Source organism: Anas platyrhynchos, chromosome 2 (genome assembly GCF_047663525.1).
Source record: "Anas platyrhynchos isolate ZD024472 breed Pekin duck chromosome 2, IASCAAS_PekinDuck_T2T, whole genome shotgun sequence".
NCBI classification, from domain to species: Eukaryota; Metazoa; Chordata; class Aves; order Anseriformes; family Anatidae; genus Anas; species Anas platyrhynchos.
Window position 1 is genome coordinate 136,106,517 of NC_092588.1, and position 23,668 is coordinate 136,130,184.

General features: G+C 37.7%; 1 protein-coding gene across 3 annotated transcripts in view; it reads right to left on the reverse strand.

Annotated features, from left to right (window-relative positions):
• CDK14 (cyclin dependent kinase 14) overlaps positions 1–23,668 on the reverse strand; it is a 335,682-nt gene that overhangs the window by 238,060 nt on the left and 73,954 nt on the right. For all 3 annotated transcript variants that reach the window (XM_038173994.2, XM_021271226.4, XM_021271225.4), the window contains 2 exons: positions 13,965–14,210; positions 2,584–2,678 (listed from right to left, as the gene is read on the reverse strand). In XM_038173994.2, coding sequence (XP_038029922.2) covers positions 2,584–2,678; positions 13,965–14,210 — 341 coding nt within the window. The remainder of the gene's footprint in view (positions 1–2,583; positions 2,679–13,964; positions 14,211–23,668) is intronic.

Sequence of the window (23,668 nt, forward strand, 5' to 3'; positions counted from 1 at the left end):
GAATTACCTTTTGCTGCTTTGAAGTAATTGAACTGTTTCTTTACTTCAAGAAACCAAAGCCTCATCTGGAGGTGCTGAGTCTGTGTGGTGCTATGTAATATGAAAATTATTCAATTCTTGAAGGAAAAAAAAAAGCCAACCAAAAAAAAAAAATTAAGCAGGTGAAGGAACATGACCTTAAGAAGAGATCAACATATTTATTGCAAATGCATTCTTATCCACACTCTAATTACACAAGCTTATTCAAAACAAATTTTAAAGACTTTGCAAAATATGTTAAGAAGCAGCAGAATAAAGTTATGTATAATTATTATAATTCCCACCACTTATTTAGAGCTTGCTATTTATAATGGGGAATGCAGAATACACAGTAATATCAATTTATTATTCAACTACCATTAAAATCATTGAAGTATTTCTTACAGATCTGCAGTCAGCTCCATTAAAACAAATGAAGTATTTCTAACCAATCTATGTTTTGTAACACACGCACAAATCACCACTGAATGAGATAGCTTCAGGGAAGTACTTTGCTTTACTTTTAACTTTTGGTCAATTCCACTGATTGACGAGACATCTAGTAACCCTGTTTCCTTAGTTCAATCTTACTGAAAGTCAGGGCATATCAGGTAACTATCACCAGAGATAGGTGTTATGATTTTGCAAAAGGATTTTAGTGATAAGGCACAAGCTGAAATCTATACAGTTTTCTCTGATTATGTAGACCCCAATAAAAAGTTTACTCATTTATTATGTCTGGAATTTATAGTGAGGTATAACTGAACCATTAGCAACACAAAATAACTGCATTTTCTTGAAGAATGCTGCCAGTGAAATACAATGCATGTATTGACATGGCAGAAGTGTAAATACTTCTTTTACATGTAGAATTTGGAATGTGCTTTAGAAACAGCTAACTGTTATTATGTTTATCAATCTCAAAGCTACTGAGAGATGACAACATCCCTTATTCTGATTTACTACAAATATTCAATTAAAAAAAAAAAATCAGTACCTACAACTTGATGACACTAGAAAATATTAACACCTTAACATATTAACCTCATGAAATTCAACAAAGGCAAATGCAAGGTTTTTTACCTAGGGAAGAATATAACCCCATGCACCAGTACAAGCTGGGGGCTGACCTGCTGGAATGCAGCCCTGCAGAGAAGGACCTGGGAGTCCTGGTGGACAACGGGTTGACCACAAGCCAGCAGTTTGCCCTTGTGGCCACGAAGGCCAACAGTATTTTGGGCTGCATTAGGAAGAGGGGGCTGGAGCACCTGTCGTACAAGGACAGGCTGAGAGAACTGGGCATGTTTAGCTTGGAGAAGAGAAGACTGAGAGGGGATCTTACTGATGTGTACAAGTATCTGAAGGGAGGGTGTCAAGAGGATGGGGACAGACTCTTTTCAGTGGTGCCCAGCAGGACAGGAGACAATGAGCACAAACTGAAACACAGGAAGTTCTGGCTGAATATGAGGGGGTACTTTACTGTGAGGGTGACAGAGCACTAGAACAGGTTGCCCAGAGAGGCTGTGCAGTCTACTTCTCCGGAGATATTCAAAACTCGCCTGGATGCATTTCTGTGCAATGTGCTCTAGGTGATCCTGCTTGGCAGGGGGGTTGGACCAAATGATCTCCAGAGGTCCCTTCCAACCTCAAGTATTCTGTGATTTTATATATTTCCTTGTTTTAGTAGATATACTGTCATGATACTCTGCTGAGAATGAAAAGTTGCCTCATCCATCATTCACTAGACAAACTTTTAAATAAAGATATGGCATATCCCTCTCAAAACTGTTTTTTATTGAAAATTTGATTATGAAAACTTGATTAAATATATGAACTTCTTTACAGCATAAGACAAACTGCTTGACAGAAGATAATGCTCAACTGAAGCAACAGCTAATGAAGTGTATTTTATGTATTTTACCAAGTTATTTTATACAATATAAAAGTACTTAGCACATTAGGGATAAAAAAATGTCGTAACAAAACATTAAATTGGCAGAAAATATATATTTTTCACGTATAGAGTAGATTCCTTTGAGCTGGAGTGGTTGCAAGATGTGTCTGAACATTATTTCCCAAAGGCTACTCTTGTAAATAAACTGAACTTACATTAGTCCAAAATTCCATTCATTCACTTCATGGTACTTTATTCAAGCTTTTCATAAGGATGAACAAAAGACCAACAAACTCATTTCATATATTCAGCATTACTCTTAGGACTTTAAAAAAATCTACTTGACAGTGTATTGTGCTCTTATCTATAGAAACTAAATATCTTACATTTAATTTGGTAAAGTTATTGAAAAAGTAATAGAACAATAAAGTACAAAGAAAACATCAGATTAACAAGATTGAATCTCATCTTGTTCTGAAGTAATGGTACCTCTGCAATATGGTTTCAACCTCTTTCACTTGAGCACACAAAAATCAGTAGCACTGTGCATTCATTCACAAGGTGCAGTAACATCACTTAGTAGGTTCTGCTTACTTTCATTTACAGAAAGAAAGAAAAGAAGGAAAAGAAAGACAAAGAGAGAGAGAGAGAGAGAAGAAACCAGCACTTACTTGCTTTTCCCTTTGTATACTGTAGCATAGGAGCCTTCCCCTAGTTTTTCCAGCTTTTCATATGAGTCCGCTTTTCCAAACTTGGGGCTTGTAGGCTGAAAAAAAAAAAAAAGAGAGAGATCTTTCAGAATGTATTGCACCCACAACATTAATTGCTTTGATTCAGCCTTCAGAGATCAAAGGCCATAATGAAAACTCATAGACCTGCACGTTATTAACAGCCAACAATAAAAGAAAAAAATTAATAGTAAAGCTAATAAAATGACTGAATAGGCTACTCAAGCAAACATCATTCAACACCCCAGATGGTGGTTTTCAATATCAACTATATACTTAAATCACTGGAATTATCAAAAGGATTTTGTTCTTAATCAAAGGGAGATTTCTGTTTCATTTTTCACATATATCACTTCGTACAGGGAAAAGGATCATTAGCAGCTAAACCTGCTCATCTTTGTTAAGAGATCTAAGCAACAGTTTCAATCTGCCCTACAAAATCAGATTACACAAGCTTCTTAAGTAAAATATATATATTTTAATCTACAGCCCACCCAAAAACATTGTATAAGTAGTCAGTGCCTTCTGCACGTCTACCACTGTTCAGTCATCAAAATACTACAAGATAGCACATTTGAAGAAAGTATCTTGCTTCTGAATTATGTTTACTGTCTTCAGCTTGTGGATACAAACACACCATGTTTTTAATGGCATGTATATGCAGCACAGTGGAATAAAATCCTGTAGCCTCAACATCTGCAGCCTAAATGCAGGGTTGAAAATGGAAGCAAGCTGAACACGGCGCCTTGCTGAGGGCCAGACAGCTCAGCCCACCTCTGTGCCAGGCTGCTGCCTGCCCTGCTGCTATGCACGCCTCACAAAGAACACCATACAAGCTGCAAAAATAGAAATTCATCTGACATGAAAATGATTAATTTGGAAAGCTGATATTAAAAATTGAGAAAGAGAAGATGTATTATGAGGAATTACATTGCATAAAATCATTTTGCCTGATTTTTATTCTATGAAATAAATGTTGCTGCAAATGATGCAATATATTATCCGCTTTTTATAATTTCAACGTTCATGAACGAAGTCCTGGTCTACAATTACACAGACTAGAATGATACACATTTTTAGTAATAAACTATATATATATATATATATATATATATATATATATATATATATATATATTTTAATGTATGTCAGTACTACTGCCTACTCTGGCCATCTCAGTGACATGATCACTGCCCTGGGGAGCCTGTCCCAGTGCCCGACCACCCTCTGGGTGCAGAACCTTTCTCTAACTCCCTGCCTGTCCCAGCTCCATGCCATTCCCTCAGGTCCTGTTTCTGTCCCCAGAGAGCAGAGCTCAGTGCCTGCCCCTCCGCTCCCCTCGTGAGGGAGCTGCAGGCCGCCATGAGGCGTCCCCTCGGCCCGCTCTGCTCTGGGCTGAACAAACCAAGGGACCTCAGCCTCTCCTCATACGTCTTGCCCTCCAGACCCTTCATTATCTTCACTGCCCTTGTTTGGATGCTCTCTAATAGTTTTATGTCCTTCTTACATTGTGGCACCCAAAACTGCACACAGTACTTGAGGCTCCACACCAGTGTAGAGCAGAAATGAAAAGGTTAGTTTAAAGTTTTAATCCTAAGCACTTTAAATTCAGTTAAAGGGCCATTTTTGCTGTGAATTAATCCTCACTTTTACAAAAAGAAGTAATCTGAAGTAGTTTAGGATAAGCATTTTTGTACGCAACATATCATGAAGTTCCTGGAAAATATCTGAGTTAAGCAGACATTTTGAAGTATATCCTGCTTTCCCAGGTGTCCACATCTTCCAGTTGTCTGGAAGAAAAGTGCTTTTTACTCTCCCCATAGACCAGAAAGACACTGTAAAAAAATGAACTGCAACTGCCACCGGTATCACCTAGAGATATTTTAGACTGCAGCACTCAGACATTCTGTACACAAACCAACCAAAAGAATACAGGGCAGAAATTCTGGAGAATCAGCACTGATGCTCACTTCAGATTCAGGGAATAACTCAGTATCACTCCGTTTGTAATACTGCAAAGGAAAGCAGCCAAGCAAATCGAGCATGTTTAGGGTTGAATTCAACTGGGAGACTCTAAGCCATGCCCTGCGCTGCACACAGTACAGACTCACATTTGGGATCTTACGCCTGATTTACAAGTACTCAGGTTTCAGTTTTCTGGAAGGAGGCAAGCATGCAGTGTATGTTTGCAGTGCAGAACACAGCTGTGACTAAATTCTTTTAAAACCATAGTCAAAAGTTTAAAATCATCTGAGCCTAAAAATTGCTCCAATAAACAGACAAGAACATCCCAGGTAGGATGACTTGGGACCTATAATCCTCATTACTGCCAATTAACCATGAACCAGAAAATACAAACATTCTTTTTACTCAACTAAATTTACAAAACTTGTTCTAAGCCATAATTTTGGCACTTTGGCATATACGTGCATTTTCTGGGACTAAGATCCCAGCCTCCTATTGAATGATATCAGGCTATACACATGTATGTTTGCAAAATTGTGCCTTTTCATCTCCTTCCAATACACAGAACAATCTATTACTTCGTTATCCAAGTCCTAAACATGAATAGACTGATGAAAATATGCCATATGGGAACTCTCTGATCTTCCTTTTGCATTATTGGGACCTCTTCATTACAGATAAGGGAGTAATATGCTCATCTCCCAATCTGCACTTAAAAAGACATTCTGCCTGGTTAGAAATGCAAGTGGGTTTTGTTGTTGTTGTTGTTATTTTTACCACAGTGGTATTACAGATGTCACTAACAGAGGTGACTAAAACATTTATTCAAGTAACTTTCTCATTTAAGTGTCTAATTATGGACTAATGCAGCATCATGAAACTACAGAAGTATCGAGATGTTTAAATGTATCCCATATAATGAGGAGGGATAGCAAAGTATTTTCCATATTGCAAGCAGCAGTGAGCAAACAGACAGTGAGTAGCTTTGTTCAGAGTGGCAAGGCTGCTGCAGTTAATGGTGAATAGCTCAGTGCTGGTTTCCTCATATAGTGAGGAAGGAAAAGGACACGGCTTATACATGTGTTTCACATCCACTCTTATTTTCACACTGTGATTTACTTTAATTTTATACCACTGGAAACCATAATATAAAAGGTCACAACAACTTGTAATGCCTTAAGATCTTGATAGGAAACAGGATGCCTTTAATCCGTTACCACACAGTAAATCAGCAGCAGTAATTATTCCTACAACCTCAGGCTCATATCCCCATATTCCAGCTGCCAGAGGCACTGACCTAAGGTCATGCCTTTTGACTCATTCTCCTCCTGGGAGCGGATGCATCCTCACCAAGAACAAGCTAAATGATAAAAGCTTGCATTTGGCAGGACTGGGAGGAAGAGCTCATTCCTTATTGCCCCAAAAAGGTGCTGGTTTTGGCCAGTTTGTCTTTGTGGCCACCCCATGCAGCGTCACAGAGCATGCAGCATCACAGCAGCAAGACTGATCTGCCATGCTCCCCTTGCCCTCACGGGCAGCCTGAATCCATTGTCTGGTGCCCATTCAACAAAGAGCAAACCAGAAAAAAAGGAAAGAAAAAAAAAGAAAAGAAAAAAAAAACAACCTGCTAGTACTGCTAGTAGTTACTATTCATCCCACATGCACTAAAACAATGTGGCTGATCTCACTTCTCCAGGTGACAGCTCCTCAGCAGTGGAGCTCGTCCCTTTGCTCCAGCTGGATCACTGAATGGGACTGCTCACAGGTCTACACTCTCATGCTGTTAGATCTCCATTTGAGAAAATGGCCATTATTCTTCCATGAATATGCAGTTTTAAAAGATGCACAGTTCTTGAAGGTATTTGGTGTAGGGAAGCACTTCAGAGGATTATTTAAAAATTTAAAAATAATAATAATAATCAGCAGACCATTGCAGTTGCTTAGCTACTCTGAATTGTACTATATTCCCATACTTAATTCTACAATCAAAAATCTCCATATACTACCACAGTGATTCGGGACAATACTTTGAGGGACCAAAAGACTTTTTGATTTTTATTTACTTTTTTTTTTTTTTTAATGAAGCCTCACATTGATTCAAACTTACAATTGCTTGCATTTGCTTAGCTCAGACATTTCTTACCTCTATTTCTGGATTATAACACCAGGTTAGACTCACATAAAACAAAGATATGAAGCTTCCCAAAACTTAAATTTTGAGTTTAAAGGGATCTAAATAATGGTCTACAGAACGGATCTAAGTAATCTGAAATTCTGTGACTACTAAAAATTATCACAATTGCCACCTATTAAATTATTGCACCCTGTTTCATATGGTTATTTTCAGATTCACAGCCGTGAACTTTATTAATCAGATTTCTCCATATTTAGCTTTCTCAACCATTTTTGTTTTAAAAAAACACCTTGTTACAGCAAGATAATGGTACCTTTTTTAGTGGTAATATTACAATCCAACATTTAGAATTCACTTCTAAATATCATCTTTTGTTTGTTCTGAATATTTTATTCCTTCCAGTAAAATATATTGGAATACATGTTCACAGAGATCTATCTGTGTTTGTTGAGTCACAAGAGTCCCATATTCTGCCCAGGATACGGTTGACTGAAATACGCATAGCAAGCAAGACATATCCAGAGCACAACACATTTACAATGCTTGCATAAGCCACTGACATATCTCACAAGCAGCAGACTCTCAAGAAGTCTTCCTACATTTTAGAAAACTGCTGCAGTCTTCCACTTTGACCCAGACAAGATTTCTCAACAGAAAATAGTATTAATTTTAGCTGAATGCACATATTTTGATAAATGTTTGTTCAAAGCTACTTTTTGAAGCTCAACTATTAGAATACTTCAGCCACTATTTACTTTTTTTTTTTTTTCTCATTATTATTATTTCCTTTTTCTTACTCCTCATCAGTAATTTTTAACCCTCCAAAACACCAGCGGAACACGGCTGTTCTAACAGTGCTGTTTTTCAGTTTGTTTAAGCTTTCAAAACTTTTCTATGACTTTTTTTGTGTGTGATTTTATTGTGAGGTAGAAGCTAAAGAGAGATTTTCTCCCTACAGCTACAGATTTGTATATACTGCACATCAGTGAGACTGCCTAGGCATAAATCTGCCCATTGCTCAGCATCACAACTAGGAAGAAAGGGAGGGAGGGAGAGAGGAAGGGAGGGAGACAACAACAAAAAACTTCGAAAACTAAAAAAAAAAGAGATACAAGTACATTCGACGAAGATTCAACACACTCAACTTTAATGAGCAAAGGTTGAATAGGAGACAAACAACCAGTGAGAGACTGGTACTACTGGAGAGTCACTGAAAAGTGAATCTTCATGCTTGGGAGAAATCTTCTATGGAATCCAAATGGGAAAGATAGGCAAGATATTGAGACAGAAGGGAGTAAAGGCTCTCAAGCCTTTGAACTACAAATATTCCCAAGTCATTGTAGAAGCCAGCACAGACTTCAGTGGATAACATCACCTGCAAGGAGGACCAGAGCACAAAATGGTGCACTTCTTTCCCTTCTAGAACTAGACTGAGTTTTACTTGTTTGTTTTTATGCTTTACCTTTTCTGAAAATAGTTGCTGTTCACATAGTTTTCTTATTAGTAGCCCACATTTTTCCCAGCACAAGATTAGGCTAACAACACTACTGAGCACTGGGAGTGGGTATATTTTGTAGGACAGCTTTCAGCAACCAAGATTAGATTTTTTTTCTCTGGCTAAGGAAATATAGATTGTAGTAACAAAGATAGAAAGAGTATGCCAAAATGTTGAATACAGAAATAGAAGAAGCTATTTCAAAGTGACATTAGTGTTTTAAAAATAACAGAGAAAAAAGAAGTGAGAGGAAGGAGTCTGTTCTGACCAGGTCATTTCAAGTAAGCATTTCATTGATACAGACCAGAGGAAGGTAACAGAGCTATCCCAAGATCTTACAGAGTCCTCACACTATATGTGAATACCTGTCTTCAGATTTTTTCAAAATCTATATAGTAAAGAGAACTTTAATGGAAAATTACACTGAAAATCACCTGACTATTCTTATACAAGCTGTGTGGGTTATGTTCTCATGCATTTTTCATAACTGCAAAACAGCTTGTGAATGTCACACTTAACCATCACACTCCTAAGCTTAAGTTTTAAATATCCTTTTTTTTTTTTTTTTTTTAACTGTGGGATATTAAACTTCAATATAAAGCCATCCTCAAGGGAAAAATATTATGTTCACAGTACCCTTGTAAATTATTAAAAACCAAAACTAAAGATCTGTTTTGTTCTATGACTGAAAAGAAATAAATTCATTGCTAGAATAACTTGAAAGTGAAAGGTAGGCCAAGAGTCAAAACAGATTAAATTGCAAAACCTGTAGACTCTTTTTTTTAAAACCAATCTACATTTGTCTTCTTTTTCACAATGGTAAAAGCATTTTACAAAACCATACACAAATTTCACAGTAATGAGTGCCCTTAAGGTTTGACCCAATATGCAATTACAGGTCCAATGCAATCCCATTCTTTTACTTCATTTTAAACTTTGCAAAAGGTGGACTGTTGTCTAGAATTGTGTTCAAGGGATACAGAGATGTTCAAGAATCCAGCCTGAGCATTAACCTGAGCTCTCCCACTACCAGATTCCATCATCTTGCCATCTTTCCATCCCTTTATCATGCAGCCATAAATGAGCAATCTGAGCCACAGCTACCACAGAGCTCTGTGAAAGGGCTTGGTGCTGTTTGTAAAGGTGTTTACTTGTTCTGCAGGCTACCAAATCACAGTCGCTGGACCAACTGCTACATTTTATCTGCCTTAACAGTTAAAGACTATCCCCCAGGTTAAGATTCTTGAAGCTTCCCTCTAGTGAAAAAAGAAAAGTCAGCTCTTTACACAGAGCTCTGAACATATCTTACCTTAATAAAAGAAGTATTATCCAAGAAGAATGCACCTACCCTTGTAACTAGTGGGTTCCTAAAAATGGAAAAGGTTCCGTACACCTCAACAATAACACAGGTGAGAATGCACGCAAAGTGTTTAGGCAGACAGAAAAGATGCTTCCCGCTTACACAAAATACTGACTTTAGTTTCTCTTTGAAGTGAGATGTTTTATGTAATCAATGTGCAATGAGTTAATAGGATCAGTTCATGATTTTGCTTCTATTTGCTTTCTATTTGGAGGAAAGTTACTTGTAATAGACCAAAAATTAACAGAAGTTAGAAAAACAGGAGAGGCTGCTCTCCCCAAAAGAGTGCACTAGGGCATTGCATATTCAATTATAACTTTTTTTTTTTTTTACATTTATGTTTGTTGGTAAAAAGAATAATTAGTATTTCACTGCACTTAGTTTTTCTACTGCTGAAAGGTAGCACATATAACTTAGCACGATATTTGAATTCATTGCCATGGATCTGAAGTCATTCAGAGAACAAACTGATGTGTACCAGCACGAACCTAAATCTTGACTAGACGGTTAGCTCATAAAAGCTGCAATATTCTATTTACACACTGTGCAGAAGTATTATTCTAGTATATAAAATATGTATACTGAATACAATAGAACTGCACCTTGAAATAGAGAACAATAAATATGGCTATATGCCCAAACAGCATGGATCTCAAAAAGGATTTTCAGAGAATTGGTCAAATCATCTTCCAGACCAAGTGTTATTTTGGGAAGAGGGGCATAAGTTTGTTCTTTTGAATTGTGGCTTCTTTTTTTTCCCCTTTCTTTGTCCAGTTTATTTCATGGCTTTACTCTTTCTTTTACTCTTTCTTCTAACAGGGAGCAGAGAAAAACAAGTTTCTTCCCTTGGTAAGCAAAAGACTCAACAAAAGATTTTTGGAAGGATATATATATATATATATATATATATATATATGTATATTTTTACATATGTGCACGTGTATGTATGCTTATTATTGTGATGCAATGGGTCAGAGCAAGGGCATGTCCAGCCAAGTTTAAATAATGAGAATGTAAATATCGGGGGAAAGACTTTAAATGTAAAAATTCAGTTAGTCTTATAAGAAGAAAAAATAATGTGCTAGCTTCTCAGTGCATGCTATTGCACTAATTAACAACAGAGTTTCTACAAGGTTGCAAAGAGGTGTGACAGTAACTGTAGAAAATTACTTCGTGTTCAAGAGCAAATGATTTATTTTCCAAGTGACAATCCGTGGGCAGGAACACTGAGTTCCAGCTTTCATAAACTTCTGTGTTTCATCTTTCCCATCACAGGGTACAGAGCATTCAGAAGGTACAGAAAACATAAAATGGATCAAATGCCACCTGCTGAGTACTGTTTGGTGATCTTCACCAAACACTGATGCTGATAACTGCCAGGGAGCTGATAAAGCTTCTGAAACTAAGCAAGAAAGAGCATGGCACCCCAGGGCATTATAAATAAGGTATTTCTTTTTAAAAAAATGTTATTTTTGAGACAAATTAGGGACTTTCATCTGAGTAGAAAGTGGGTGACAGTTATACAGGTTGATACAGAGCCTGCAATCCTCAGCCATGTACCTTTTGCAAGACATCAGTTCACCTGATGGCTACAGAGGACTTAAAACCATGAAAGGGAAGAGACTAAAAATAACTCTTTTTCTAATACAGAGCCTCTAGTAATCAAGCATAGAAAGTGAAAATTAAAGGTAGCATACATCTGTCAGAGTATATAAAAAAAAGAAAAGAAAAAAAAGTTTATACAAAACAGAGACAAAACTGCAACACAACTACACAACCGTAGCCAGTACAACCCATATGGTTGTATGCTCAAGCATATTTACAGAAACTGAAATGCGGTTCAGAATGGCATCATCTGCATGGCAGAAGAATTTCCAGGGAAGCAACTTATTAAATTATAAGGGAGAATGTGGAGCAGCCCTCTGACACGAAAGAAAAAGAAGGAATAATCAGATGAGGAAGTGGCAAGGGCATCTGCAACACAGCATTGAGAGTAGAAAAAAAAAAAAAAAAAAAAAAAAAGAATAAATCAAAAACCCTCAGTCAATTCAACTGTAACTGAAAACCAGAGAACGACAAATTCCTGCAACTAACCACACAGACGTATGCTCAATGAAATGTGCATCAGAACATCTTGTGCTTGAGGCGATGTAGTCAGGCTCAGGGGAAGGGAACGGCTTGATCACATCTCTGCCCTGGACATTTGAATTTTGGGTCTGCCAGTCAGGACCAGGTGTGACCTGCAATCAAGGGAGCAGTAGCACTGCCTTTTGCTGTGAAGTTCTATTCTTCCTTCTTCATTGACAAGAATACCCTCATTATTCCACAGATTATTCTTTGCCAGGTGCTCTTCCGAGCACTCTTTGTGAGGAAGAGTTAAAAAATGACTAACAATGCCTAGAAGCAGAAGAAGGGAGTTCACTGAGCAGAGCTATAAAAACCAGGGAGAATTACAGGAAGTTAAGAAATCAGAATTGTATTTCAGGAAATGCCTATGCATCTACTTTCCAACATGAGGCATCCCCAGCCCATGTGACTCAGCCCATGAGAAGATTGGTGAGAGCATGTGTTTAGCTAGGGATCTAACCAGCAGCACAGTAGGAGGGGAAGAATTAACATCATTAACAGGAGAAAATCCTGGGATTGCAGGACACTGCCTGGGCACAATGCAGTACCAGCCCTCTGGAAAAGAACACGATGCCAATAACACTTTCAAAATAAATCTGCTTCCAAATTCTGGAAGCAAAGCAAAGAAAAACCTTCACTTTTAATAGAAAATTATGTAAAGCATTAACAGAAACTAGTAACAATTTCTGTAAAGAACAAGGCAAAAACAGCTAAGATGTAGAGCAAATTAACACTAAAAAATTTCAGGAACTTTCAGGAAAAAAAAATCACTTAAATTGACAGTTGTGCTGCCAAATATTAATCAGGCATCACTCACAAATAAACAAGGAGCAAACTGTAAATGTATGAGTTCCTCATCTTCCAAAAAGTTCTAATTTAAAAGGTGTTGGTAATAAATAAATAGCTGGGGTCTGACCAATGGGTAGGCTGCTGAATATACAGTGCTTGTAGTGCCTACACCACCCAACCACCCCCAAAACAAGCTGAGGAAAAAAAAAAAAAAAAAAAAAAAAGAAAAAACTTCGTCCTTCCTTAATGACTACAGTAGTTTTATGAAAAGTCTCCTTGTTATGGATTGATCTGGAACATGCAGGAGACATCTTTGGCAGCAGCTATATAACACTATACAATGATGGAAAAGCAAATTTCTTTTTGCTACAGATGGCTCCGTTTTAAAATGTAACCTTTTCTCCAAAGGACAGTCCCCTAGAGACATGACATCTTATCCATTAAATTCACATGGGTTAAACAAAGCTCATCTGCAGAAAATGTATCTCTGTCGCTTCTCCTTAGAAGTCTGACAGAATTCAGTCAAACTTCTCTACAGAGGACAGGTGGTGCCCAGAAGATAGAGCAAAACAAACCAATAACAAAAACAACAACAACAACAACAAAAAAGGTACGAAAGAAAAGAGGGAAAAAGGGCAATCAACCTTTAAAATTGTTTCATGCCAACTAAGATTTGAAGCATTTCACACGTTCTGCTTAGATCTGTAGTCTTCACCTCAAAGGTCACATTAGTATGGATTTTTTTTTTTCCAAAGCATAACAGAAATAGTATTTCAATAATTTTGAAGGTCTTTTGGGGGAAATCTGTCTGGGCATTATTCATGAAAGACATGACATTTTATTTATCTGGTTTCATTCAAAGTACTTGAGGATGAAACAACAATGATGATATATCACCAACACCTTCTCAGTTGTTTTCTCTCTCTCACACAGACAGTTTCTGACAGGGAAATAAATGCTAGTTTTACTACTTGATTTTAAAAGAGAGTTTTGAAATGTAAACAAAATCTGTCAAATCTGATTTGTTTCTCGAGTTTATCTGAAACATAAATCTAAAACTCAAAAAAAAAAAAAAATCAGGCGGTTTCCTAAACTTCATGGGAAAGAATTCTTCCTCACAAATAAGCAATCTTCCCCAAAATTTCCAACATAAACATTGTAGCAGCTATAAAGCCATAGTAGGATCAGGAGACAAAAATGCTTAGAAATCCCTTAAGATATATTAGCTGGTATTTGAGAGGAATCTCAAAATGTATTATCTTTAAAGTTTCATTTTCTTTTTATGTATTATATTTTAAATGAAACAGTACAAGTATACATGGGAAACATTTTTAATGGCAGCCACAAGTTTCTTGTTTTGTTTCTAAGCAATCTTTTTCCTCTTAAGCAAGAAACCATTTATTCAGTGTTAAATCCTCCATTTTGCCATGCAGACATCAACATTATGAACTTACAGAGCTAGGGCTGGAATGCCGTCTGACTTTAGGTGATTCTTTCCCTGCAGATGAAGTTTTGAAGTTAATGCAAGCATTGTTCTCCGAATGAACCCTCTTCACTTGGTTGGTTGGTTTCTCAAATGGATCAAAACTACTTTGTGTCCTCTGGACCCTGACTTTCTTGTCCTCAGGAATTGTATCCAGAGGTTTGATCACTGAATCCATTCCCTGGCAGTTCCGTGTAGACATCTTTGTGACACATATCTGAAAGGAAAAAAAAGCATTCATTGATTTTAACAGGCTTTAAGTCTTATCGATCCATGTATCAGCCATCAAAAAAGGCACTGGAACACAAAGACATTTACTTTCTATTCAAATATTAAAATCACACATGCATTTTACATAGGGGACACACACTAACAGTCATAAAAATAAAAACTGTATGTTTTTACTCTGTACTAAAAAGAAGAGAAAAAAAAAAACAGAAGAACATATGCCAAATTCATTTGTGTGTTTTCTCATACAGTTTGATCTTAGCAACAATGCCATTTCACTTTTTCCTCCAATCTAGCTACTGATATCTGTGAGCAGTATTGATTTCCATTTGTTTAAAATTGGATGAGCCTAAACTTAAATAAATGATGGTAGTTTGGGTGTGCACTTTGGTGCTGGCCTGCCAGAGAGCCAATACCAGTATATTACTGTATTTTTAAATAATGCTTGTACAGTGTTATTATTATTATTATCACCATATGTCTCAGAAAATGAAATCAGTAAATCAATTCCCAGGCACTGAAATGTGAGACCACAGCTTAATAGTGCACTAAAGCTCAGAGGTTCAATCCTTCCTTACGGTGAAGTACGATGCTGCCAAGCCCTGAAGTCTGCAATTTGCTTCCAGAGCTACCCAGATAGGTTACTTCTCATGCAAAAGAACTCAGTGAGCAGCACAGTGAGCTCAGATACTCCAGTTACATAGTTTTATGCATATTATGTATTTTTCACATTGCAATTTATTGTTTCATAAAATAACACAAGTTTTGGGGTGTGGTTGGGGGTGTTTGAGGTTTCAGCTTCTGCATACTGCACAAGAGATTCCACTTTTATGTAAGTAAGAATAGAAACACATTTAGCTCTCAGGCTATGGGGAAAAACTATGAGAGGTGTTGCAGACAGACCCTAGATGCTCCTTGAAACTTAAGGCAAATCAAAAGAATCTCCAATATATTTTTTCCAAGATAGCTGCAAGTATTTAAGGGTAGAAAATGATAATTTGCTATCAACTCTACTGTTCTCATACATACACTTAAACAAGCGTAATGTTCCATTTAAGCACCTACAATTTGAGCATTGTGGAAAAGTTGCTGCCATAAAATGGGCAACATGAAGCTAAAAATAAATTTAAAATCTAATTAGGAGTTTTCCTCCATCACCCAAATGTCTGCAACACAGACTTCAAAAAATTATTCTTTCCCTCTTCCGCTGAGGAATTCTGTGTCTTGAAATCCAACTTATTCCAATTGTTTACAGAAGTACCATGTGGCTATACCTTGAGTTTTTAACATTTCATGGGTTTGATGATCAGCCGTAACAGCAGATCAAAGATTTTTTTTCATACGTTAAAAATTTAAAGTGCACTTCTCACTCGGTGCCATCTGGCCAAACTACCATGCACCAGTTCAGCTCCAATTAAGGCCATTACTAGCATTACAAGCCAGCTTTACAAGGGTTCATGTTTCTTCTCATTAACAGGGCTTCTCCAGGACTAAAACCCAACCAACTTTTAACAGAGGGGAGGAACAGCCCCCCTTCTTTCCAAATGGTAATACTCTCTCAGGCCAAAATTAAAGCAATTATGTAATTTTGGTCTATTACTTCAGAGAGAAAAGATAAAGAGCTGCTGCACAAAGAATTTTTAATTAGCCTTCTTGTAAAATTAATTGGCTTTTTTTTTTTTTTCCTAGAAAACCTACTATGCACAGGCATGCACCCACATACTGTCCTCTCCAGATTCATGTTCTTGTGATGCTTATACCAACAAAGATGTTTTGACATAATGTAAACTGAAATTCCAGTTAAAATAGCAACACTTTCATTTTGCTTAATCAACGTGGATGCAAATAAATTAGTAAGTATCTCTTAGCCTCTGAAATCCTATGATCTAGAAAACAGGGACAGGGGATAGGGAGAAAAGGTGAAAAGCTGTACTTGTCTTTCTTCCAAATTACAAAATGCCACCTGTGACTGGTTAAAGTGCTACAAGCATGTTTGGTTAACAATGCCATGACTGCTGTCTCATTTCTTTGTCCACTGGAAAGTCTCCATGTCGTACACTAATGTGGGCTAAATAGACTTTGCATTAAAAGAAAAAAAATGAAAAAAGAAAAAAAAAGCTACACATCTGTTACTATTGATCGTCTCTGCACTGGAAGCAGTTAATAGTTTGGAATTAGATATTGCAGGGAAATACTTTCACCTTCAGGTCACTTGATTGAGTCAGGAGTGGGATAAAATTCCCTGCCATCATCTTCTAACAGCCACCCTCAAACTTGCGAATGGCTGGAACCAAGATGTGCAGCAGCCAGTCCCCCGGGCAGAAGTCAGGCACCCCAGAGGGTGCACGGCACAGCAGCATCACCAGTGAAGAAGATGGAAGATGGTAGAGAACTGCAAAAGCAGAGACTGCTCCCTGCTCTGTCACTGGGGCACTTCTCATGCCAGCACTGTTTCATTCATCACTTCTCTCTCAAGGTCTGCAATAGTTTGCTGGCATTAATTAAACATCTCACCAAGTGACCGCTGAGCATTGAGAAACTAATGGGGCCAAACTTCTACTGTACTTTAAGGATATACATTTCCAACCCATCTACCTTGCCTGAGAGTTTTTCTTAGGAGAAACAGTATCTAGGCACTTGTTTTACATCGTCATAGACGAAGTCAAACTTAATCTTAGAATTCTGCTCTATAAAATCTGAGCGAGTCTAAAACACAAGTACTGAGCACAGGCTACAACTTCAGCATTACACACCACAAGGTTGCAGCAAACATGTTAGTGACTTCAGTCTTCCCTCCATCGGCAAGAACTAAACTACCACGGTAACCCTGCCTTTGCCACTGGGTAAAGGGCACGCAGATGTGCCATCCTGAGCTCCAGCTAATCTTCAAACTCATTTTACAGTGACTTAACAGTGCAAACTGTTCCTTAATATGTTTTGGAAACCTTCCTGTGCACAGAAATGGTTTTAGATTTCACTGAGATGACCAGATCACTTTGAAGAACAGCACAGGTTGAATTTTTCTACTACACTGATTTTGTCTTTTAACTATCATTTTTTGCTTATACCAGCATTGCAAAAATGTTTTTTTATAAATCTCAGCTACTCGAACATATATAAAAATTCGTCTCTGAAGCTCTTACAAAAGTAAATCTGTCCCATCTGGTAACTCCTTGCTGGTAGTCACAAGTCTAATGTCTCATTTCCAGCTTGCTTTTTACATGAAAGATAAAGGACTATGTTTCAATTAAAACACTGTGTTTGCCACAAAAGCCTCTTTCAGAAGCTCCTGTGTGCTCTTCAGGGTCAATCAGAATTTTTCTCTAAATCCATTTTGCCATCTGTAAGGCAGAGCATGTCTTTATACCTCATTTCATGTGTTATCTGCATAAGCCACCGTCTCTTCAGAATGGGGACTACCCATTCACTAAACCTATGTGCAGAACTTCCCTTACACATTCCAATAAAGATGACAAAATCATCCACTGCAGCCTCAAGACCAGATGATTTTGTTGAATATCTGCTTAGCTACAGTTACAGGAATGAAAAACAAAGTTAAACAAGTGTAACAGCTCATGACATACAGGAAGTCAATCCATATGATTCATCACCCCCTTCTTGCCCTCACTCTATAAATCCATGTAATGCTGTACTTAACACAGTGTAGCACACACACTCACTGGGATGTTGTAAATGTCACAATAATCTAAAAGCAGTGTTACAAGAAGATGTGATAAATGGCACCTTAACTATTACAAATATTTACCCCAAATGCACGCACAGAGAATACAAGTGGTATCTTGGTTTGTCATATACAAGATGATAATTATGCTTTATAAAGTGTCATCAAGAGAAAGAGGAGAGTATAAATATGATATCCATTTAATGAAAATGTAGCAAACATCACGAGCTATTCAGCATTTTAATTACTGTGTTTTTTTGTTTGTGTGTTTTTTTAAACTTAAAACATTGTACAAATAAACATTCAGGTATGTCAACACTGAGCAACTTTTCCCATCCTTCTGGAGTTTCTACCATGATTTGATACTTTTCCCACCACAAATAATATACAAAGCATAACTTTCAGATGTACAGACTACTTCAGAAACTACTTGGCTTTTACAACAGGTGCAGTGTAGTCACAGCTCTCTCTTTCAGTAGAGATATTTCTGGCAGTAGATCCCCTAACTTTGGGGAACAGAGAAATCTGTTCTCAGTTTATGCCTTCTCTCTTCCTTATAGAAAACAGGATAAAGGAAAAGCCAATTAATTAATACGTTTAATACCTATAGATTATTACAAATGCAACAAGCAATAGAGCAAAACACTCTGCCTTGCCAGGGCAGTTTGAGCAGGTGTTATTTTCCTTCCCAACCTTGCACCAAATTGCAAAGGCTTGGAAAAGTCACTGGCTGATTCACTGCCTCTCACTTTAGGAACCTTCGGCTGCCCAGGCACGAAACAGGAGGGAAGCTGTGCCTACTTCCCACCACTGGAGCTCCAGCTTGGCAAGAATCCCACCAAGGATTTTTTGAGGAAGCATGATGAAAGAGATGGAAGCATAAACAGCTACAGATGGGCAAGGACAAGGGGCGGACAATTTCAGTGGAAGTGACACTTGCCTACAAGGAAAAAAGGTAAAACTAAACAAAGTGAATGGTATGTATGGTGTTCCTACAAACATTCTCTACATGTAGGACATAAATACCTCGTCTCTGCTTCATTTCCAAGACCAAAGTCCTAGACAACCTGCTAGACTCCAGCTCTGCACCTCCCTTTGGAAGGAGTCTTGCTCTTCTCCATAGAGAACAAAGCAATTATACAGAAACTCTTTTTATTGTTATTGTTGTTTTGAAGTTACTGTATGGGAAAAGCACTTCCAAAGCAGCACTTAGAAAGTGTCCAGGGACTCAGTGTCTTCATGGGAAATCTGAAAATAGCCATGTATGTTTGTTCCTACCCAGTGAGGTAGCAGTGTTAATAGCTGAGAATCCCTGATCCCAGTCTTGGAAAAAAAAGATGCCTGTCATCCTAGGTGTTGTTGGACAGAAGCGCCACTCCATGAACATCCTGCCCATTACATCTGACATAAGGATCATTAATGTTAAACACAGTTTTACTTCCCTTAGTTTTTTCTCTCCCTGCTGCCAAACACTATGCCAATACCCCATGTAGTAACCAGAACCATAACTGATGTCTCATTCACTCTGCACACCCCGATAGCTGATCTATACCCACTTGTTAAATTTCTCCCCAATTATTCAGTCAGTCTTAACTAAAAAACTACAACAAAATGAGAGAGGAAGAGACAGAAGTCTTTTTGCCACTTAAAACCTACAGGACAAAGACACACCTTGTAGTTGCCTGAAGTGCTCTTCTCTACTTTTGAAAAATAAATAAACAAATAAAGGACAATTTAAGTCACAAATCAAAACAGTCATAGCAATTTTAATATTACTTGAGCTATTATAGGTTCTGGCAATGTAAACCAAAATAAAAAGCAGCCCCACAAAAGGTAGTGCACTCTGGTACTAGAGGTTATTTTAGTGTTTCTCTGTGTGTGTTTTTATTTATTTTAAGTAAGAAAAAACATATTTTAAGTAAGAAAAAACACACACCCAGAACATTAAAACATCATACACTTTACAATTCCCAATTTTATAAACAAAAAAAAAAAAAAAAAAAAAAAGCATAAAACAGATCATACTTTGCAACTTTCTTAGTTGCTTATCAGAATCAGGAGATGGTGTACAACAGAAAACAAAACAGCCCGGACAGCCTTTTCTTCCCCCCTCATCCTACTCAGTCTCACAGTCAGTTTGAGATCCCAAGGCTGCTGTAGGATAAACACGCTTAATCATCATTACATCAGTAAGGATCACTGGGCTGCAGTTTCCTACATCTCCCACCTCAACATCACGGTATTTATCATATCTCAAGACATAATGTCTGCAAGCAGCCCATTTTTTTCCCCATAAAAATTACTGCTGAAGAGACAGAAATCACAAGTGTATTTTTGCTCCATCCAAGAGTCCATAATATGCCCCATTAAATAAAGGCAGTGTAACCACTCATGGAATCATTTCTAAATAAAGATATCTTTTGATTCACCTTATATCATTTCATGCAATATTCCTTAATCTTCATTTGCGTTTAATGTTAAAATAAATAAACAAATAAATAAATAAATAGATCTATCGAATTTAGTTGCCCCAATACAGTTTCAATGTAAGTTTTTTTTCAGTGCATCACTGTTGGCAAGATTCAAAGCTCCCAAACAAACAGTATTTTTAGATTTCAAGGTTTCTGGATTAATTCAGTTACAGGTTCAAGTTATATAGCATTTAAAGAGTGAGAGTAATCAGTTAAAACATGTAAGTAATTTATAGTCCTTATGGTTCATGAATTTTAAAACATTTGTGTATGTCCCCTGAATTAATTACCTGGTAGGGTGCTTAGTAAAAGACTGGCTGTCCCATAGCACTGGAATTTATTCATAGGAATAAAGACATCCTCAGTAGCAAAGAACAATCTTTTCTTAAGCTTTGGCATGACAGACCAAACATCCTACCACACAAAAGGAAAAAAATATATATGTTTGTAAAGTGTAAAGACATACTATTCTAAACCTCATCATGTCTTTCAGAAAGATGCATTATACCTGACTTTGGATTCCTACATGTAGCACCCTACAAATTTTCACTTTGGTCAGCCAGTACCTACATACTTACATAAAAATGTCAAAAAAAAAAAAAAAATGCCATCCATGTTTTAGTTCTACTCTTCTCTATTAGATATTGTCATTATGAGCATCCTGGAAAGAATTGGTCAACTGGGTAAATACCAGAGCAAACATCCAAAATTCTTACTAAAAAATCCAAATAAAACATCTGAATTCCCCTATTTGCACTGTTTTCAATAGAAGTAATACAAAAGGACCGTATATAGAGAAATCCAAGATCTGGCACCCATGATGTGAAAAAAAAATACTGAATGACTCGAGGCAAGGAAGTCACTTAACCTCTCTGCAGTTCCATTTCTCTGTTTGTAATAACGATCTTGCCCCTGTCACAAGGAGAAATCAGAAGCACTAATTAATTTTGCAAAGCACTTGGGCTTTTTAAGTGAAATGTTATGAAGATATCGATTATAATTTGTAGAGCCAAAGCCCTCTGGAAGGTGGCACAACAATCTCATTATTGCTGAGAATAAGACTTAGCACTTGCATTTAGCTGACAGATGTATAAAGAAAAGAATCATAAATAGTTAAGTGACTACTAACCCAACAGCTGAATTGCTGAGAGCATACGGCCGGCATTAATTTTCACTGAAAAATCCTTTCTGGGTACGAGTTTTCATTATCGTCTATAAGCATGTTGTTTTCTGTCGTGCCTTGGTACCATGGCAATTGAGAACTACACAAGTCATTTGCCGATTCTGGCAGCACTGGAATTTGACATTTGCTACTTACAAAACATCATTTGGGAATGTTCTGGAGTATTGTAAGCAGTTTTGTTCAAAATAAAAAAGGGAACTGACAGTCTTGAGTATCATTCTCTTTGGAGAACAAAGCACTGGGAGGGACCTTGCAACTGCGGGCCTGCCCTCAGCTGCTCCCTTGAGGGGAGGCCGCTCCCTCCATTTGCCCTGAGAAGGCTGGCAGATGCCCCAGCAAGGAGCTGCAGCACCCACAAGTCGAAAAACAGACAAGAACAGATCAAGAAGAGAGTTTAACTGGTGGGAAAGTACGGGCCATGCTAAAGAAAACGGTCAAGGAAGAACAAGTGATGAGATAAGGGAACAAAAATTACGAAAGGGGATGTAGAGCACATAATGCTAAAAGACATCACCTGTGACACACTGGAACAACCAGCATAGTCGGTTGAAGAGATGCCCTTCAACATTCACCTTTCCCTGTGATTAGATGCACCAGGTCTTTGGTTTGAACATCTGATGGGCACAGCTACAAAAAGCAGTGAGAGAACTTGAGTAAGACAGAAAAATAAAGAGGAAAAAACAAAGGACAAGAAACAGAGTAGCAGTCAGACAATGAAGGAAGACGTGAGGAAAAAAATTATGATAAAATAAGACATTTCTTTTCCTGTCCTGATGGCCTGCCATTTCTGTGTGGTAACTTCTAGGTGTAACAGGCTCTACAATGAATGTCCCAGAACTACAACTCGCAGGTATTATTTGTTTAACTTTATGTGGATACAGATATGCTAGCTGTGAACTAGCAACTACTGAAAACAGAGCTTGGAGACTGAAAGTGGTATCCAGTGACATCATGGGATCCTTGCTGTACCTTGCACAAACTTGCTCATAAATCTGTGAGACAGCCCATCTCAGAGGCTTACTCCAAAAATGGCCTTTTTCTTTCTGAAGTCAAAGCTGATGTTAAACCAACTGTCTTTGTCATATGGAAGAACACAAATATAAAAAGGTCACTAGAGTGCCAGATGGAAGCATTTTTGAACTGGAAGCTCTGGCATTAATTCTCCCTGTTTGTCTGAAAGGCTGAACTCAATGAGCAGATTAAATGTCTGTGCTGCATTGCCAAGTGCGAAACAAGTCACTCTCATATAAAGGCCAACTGATCAGACCTGAAATAGGAATCCCAAAATCATACAAATCTGAGAAGAAGTTTTAACACCTGAATCAAGGAAAAATAAAGTATTGCACTCTAGGTTATTATGGGCAGTGCTTAAACAACTCCCCAGCCAAACCTGCACTGTAACACTTATTTAATCTGCTAAATTAATGCTTAAAAATTAGCATGATTACCAAATGAAGCATAATGCTAGGAGTAAAGAATTATTGCACATGATTATATGTCCCTTGGATAAGGCAAGGTGGAGCAGAGCATTTCTAAAATTATTATTTTTTGTTCTGTTCATAGCAAAGCTTAGCTCCAGAAAAAGTGAGCTTTTAGTCCATTAAAATTGATGTTCCTCTCCTCACAGGGTAGAAGGGTTGATTTTGAAGAGAGCCCAGACTCGACCTTAGGTGTATAAAAGCCTCCCTATATCCTCACAACAAAATCCTGTTCTGCAACAACAGCAGCAAGGAGTCACCTAAGGACAGGGTCTCAGCTGAAGGTCACCCAGAAGCCCTGACAGCCGGTAACATACATGAAAAGAGACAGAAACTCAATGGAGCTGATCTAACGGGGAGCACTGCTCTCTCTCTGTACTTATGCCCTAAAAATACAACTGTGTTAGCATTGAGGACTCTGCTAAATAAATTCTTCCTTTCACTTGCCCGATGCTCAGGTTTGCTACAAATTAAGTATCACATCATCAAATTAGCACAGGGCTGCTGCTTCCATTAACCCAGTTCAAGACTTACTGTACCCAGAAGCAGAAGGGTTGCTCCTCCAGCAAGCCAAGCAGGAGGGCAGTGGAGCAGACCGGAGCAGGAGGTATCAGTGCAGCAGATGGCTTCCAG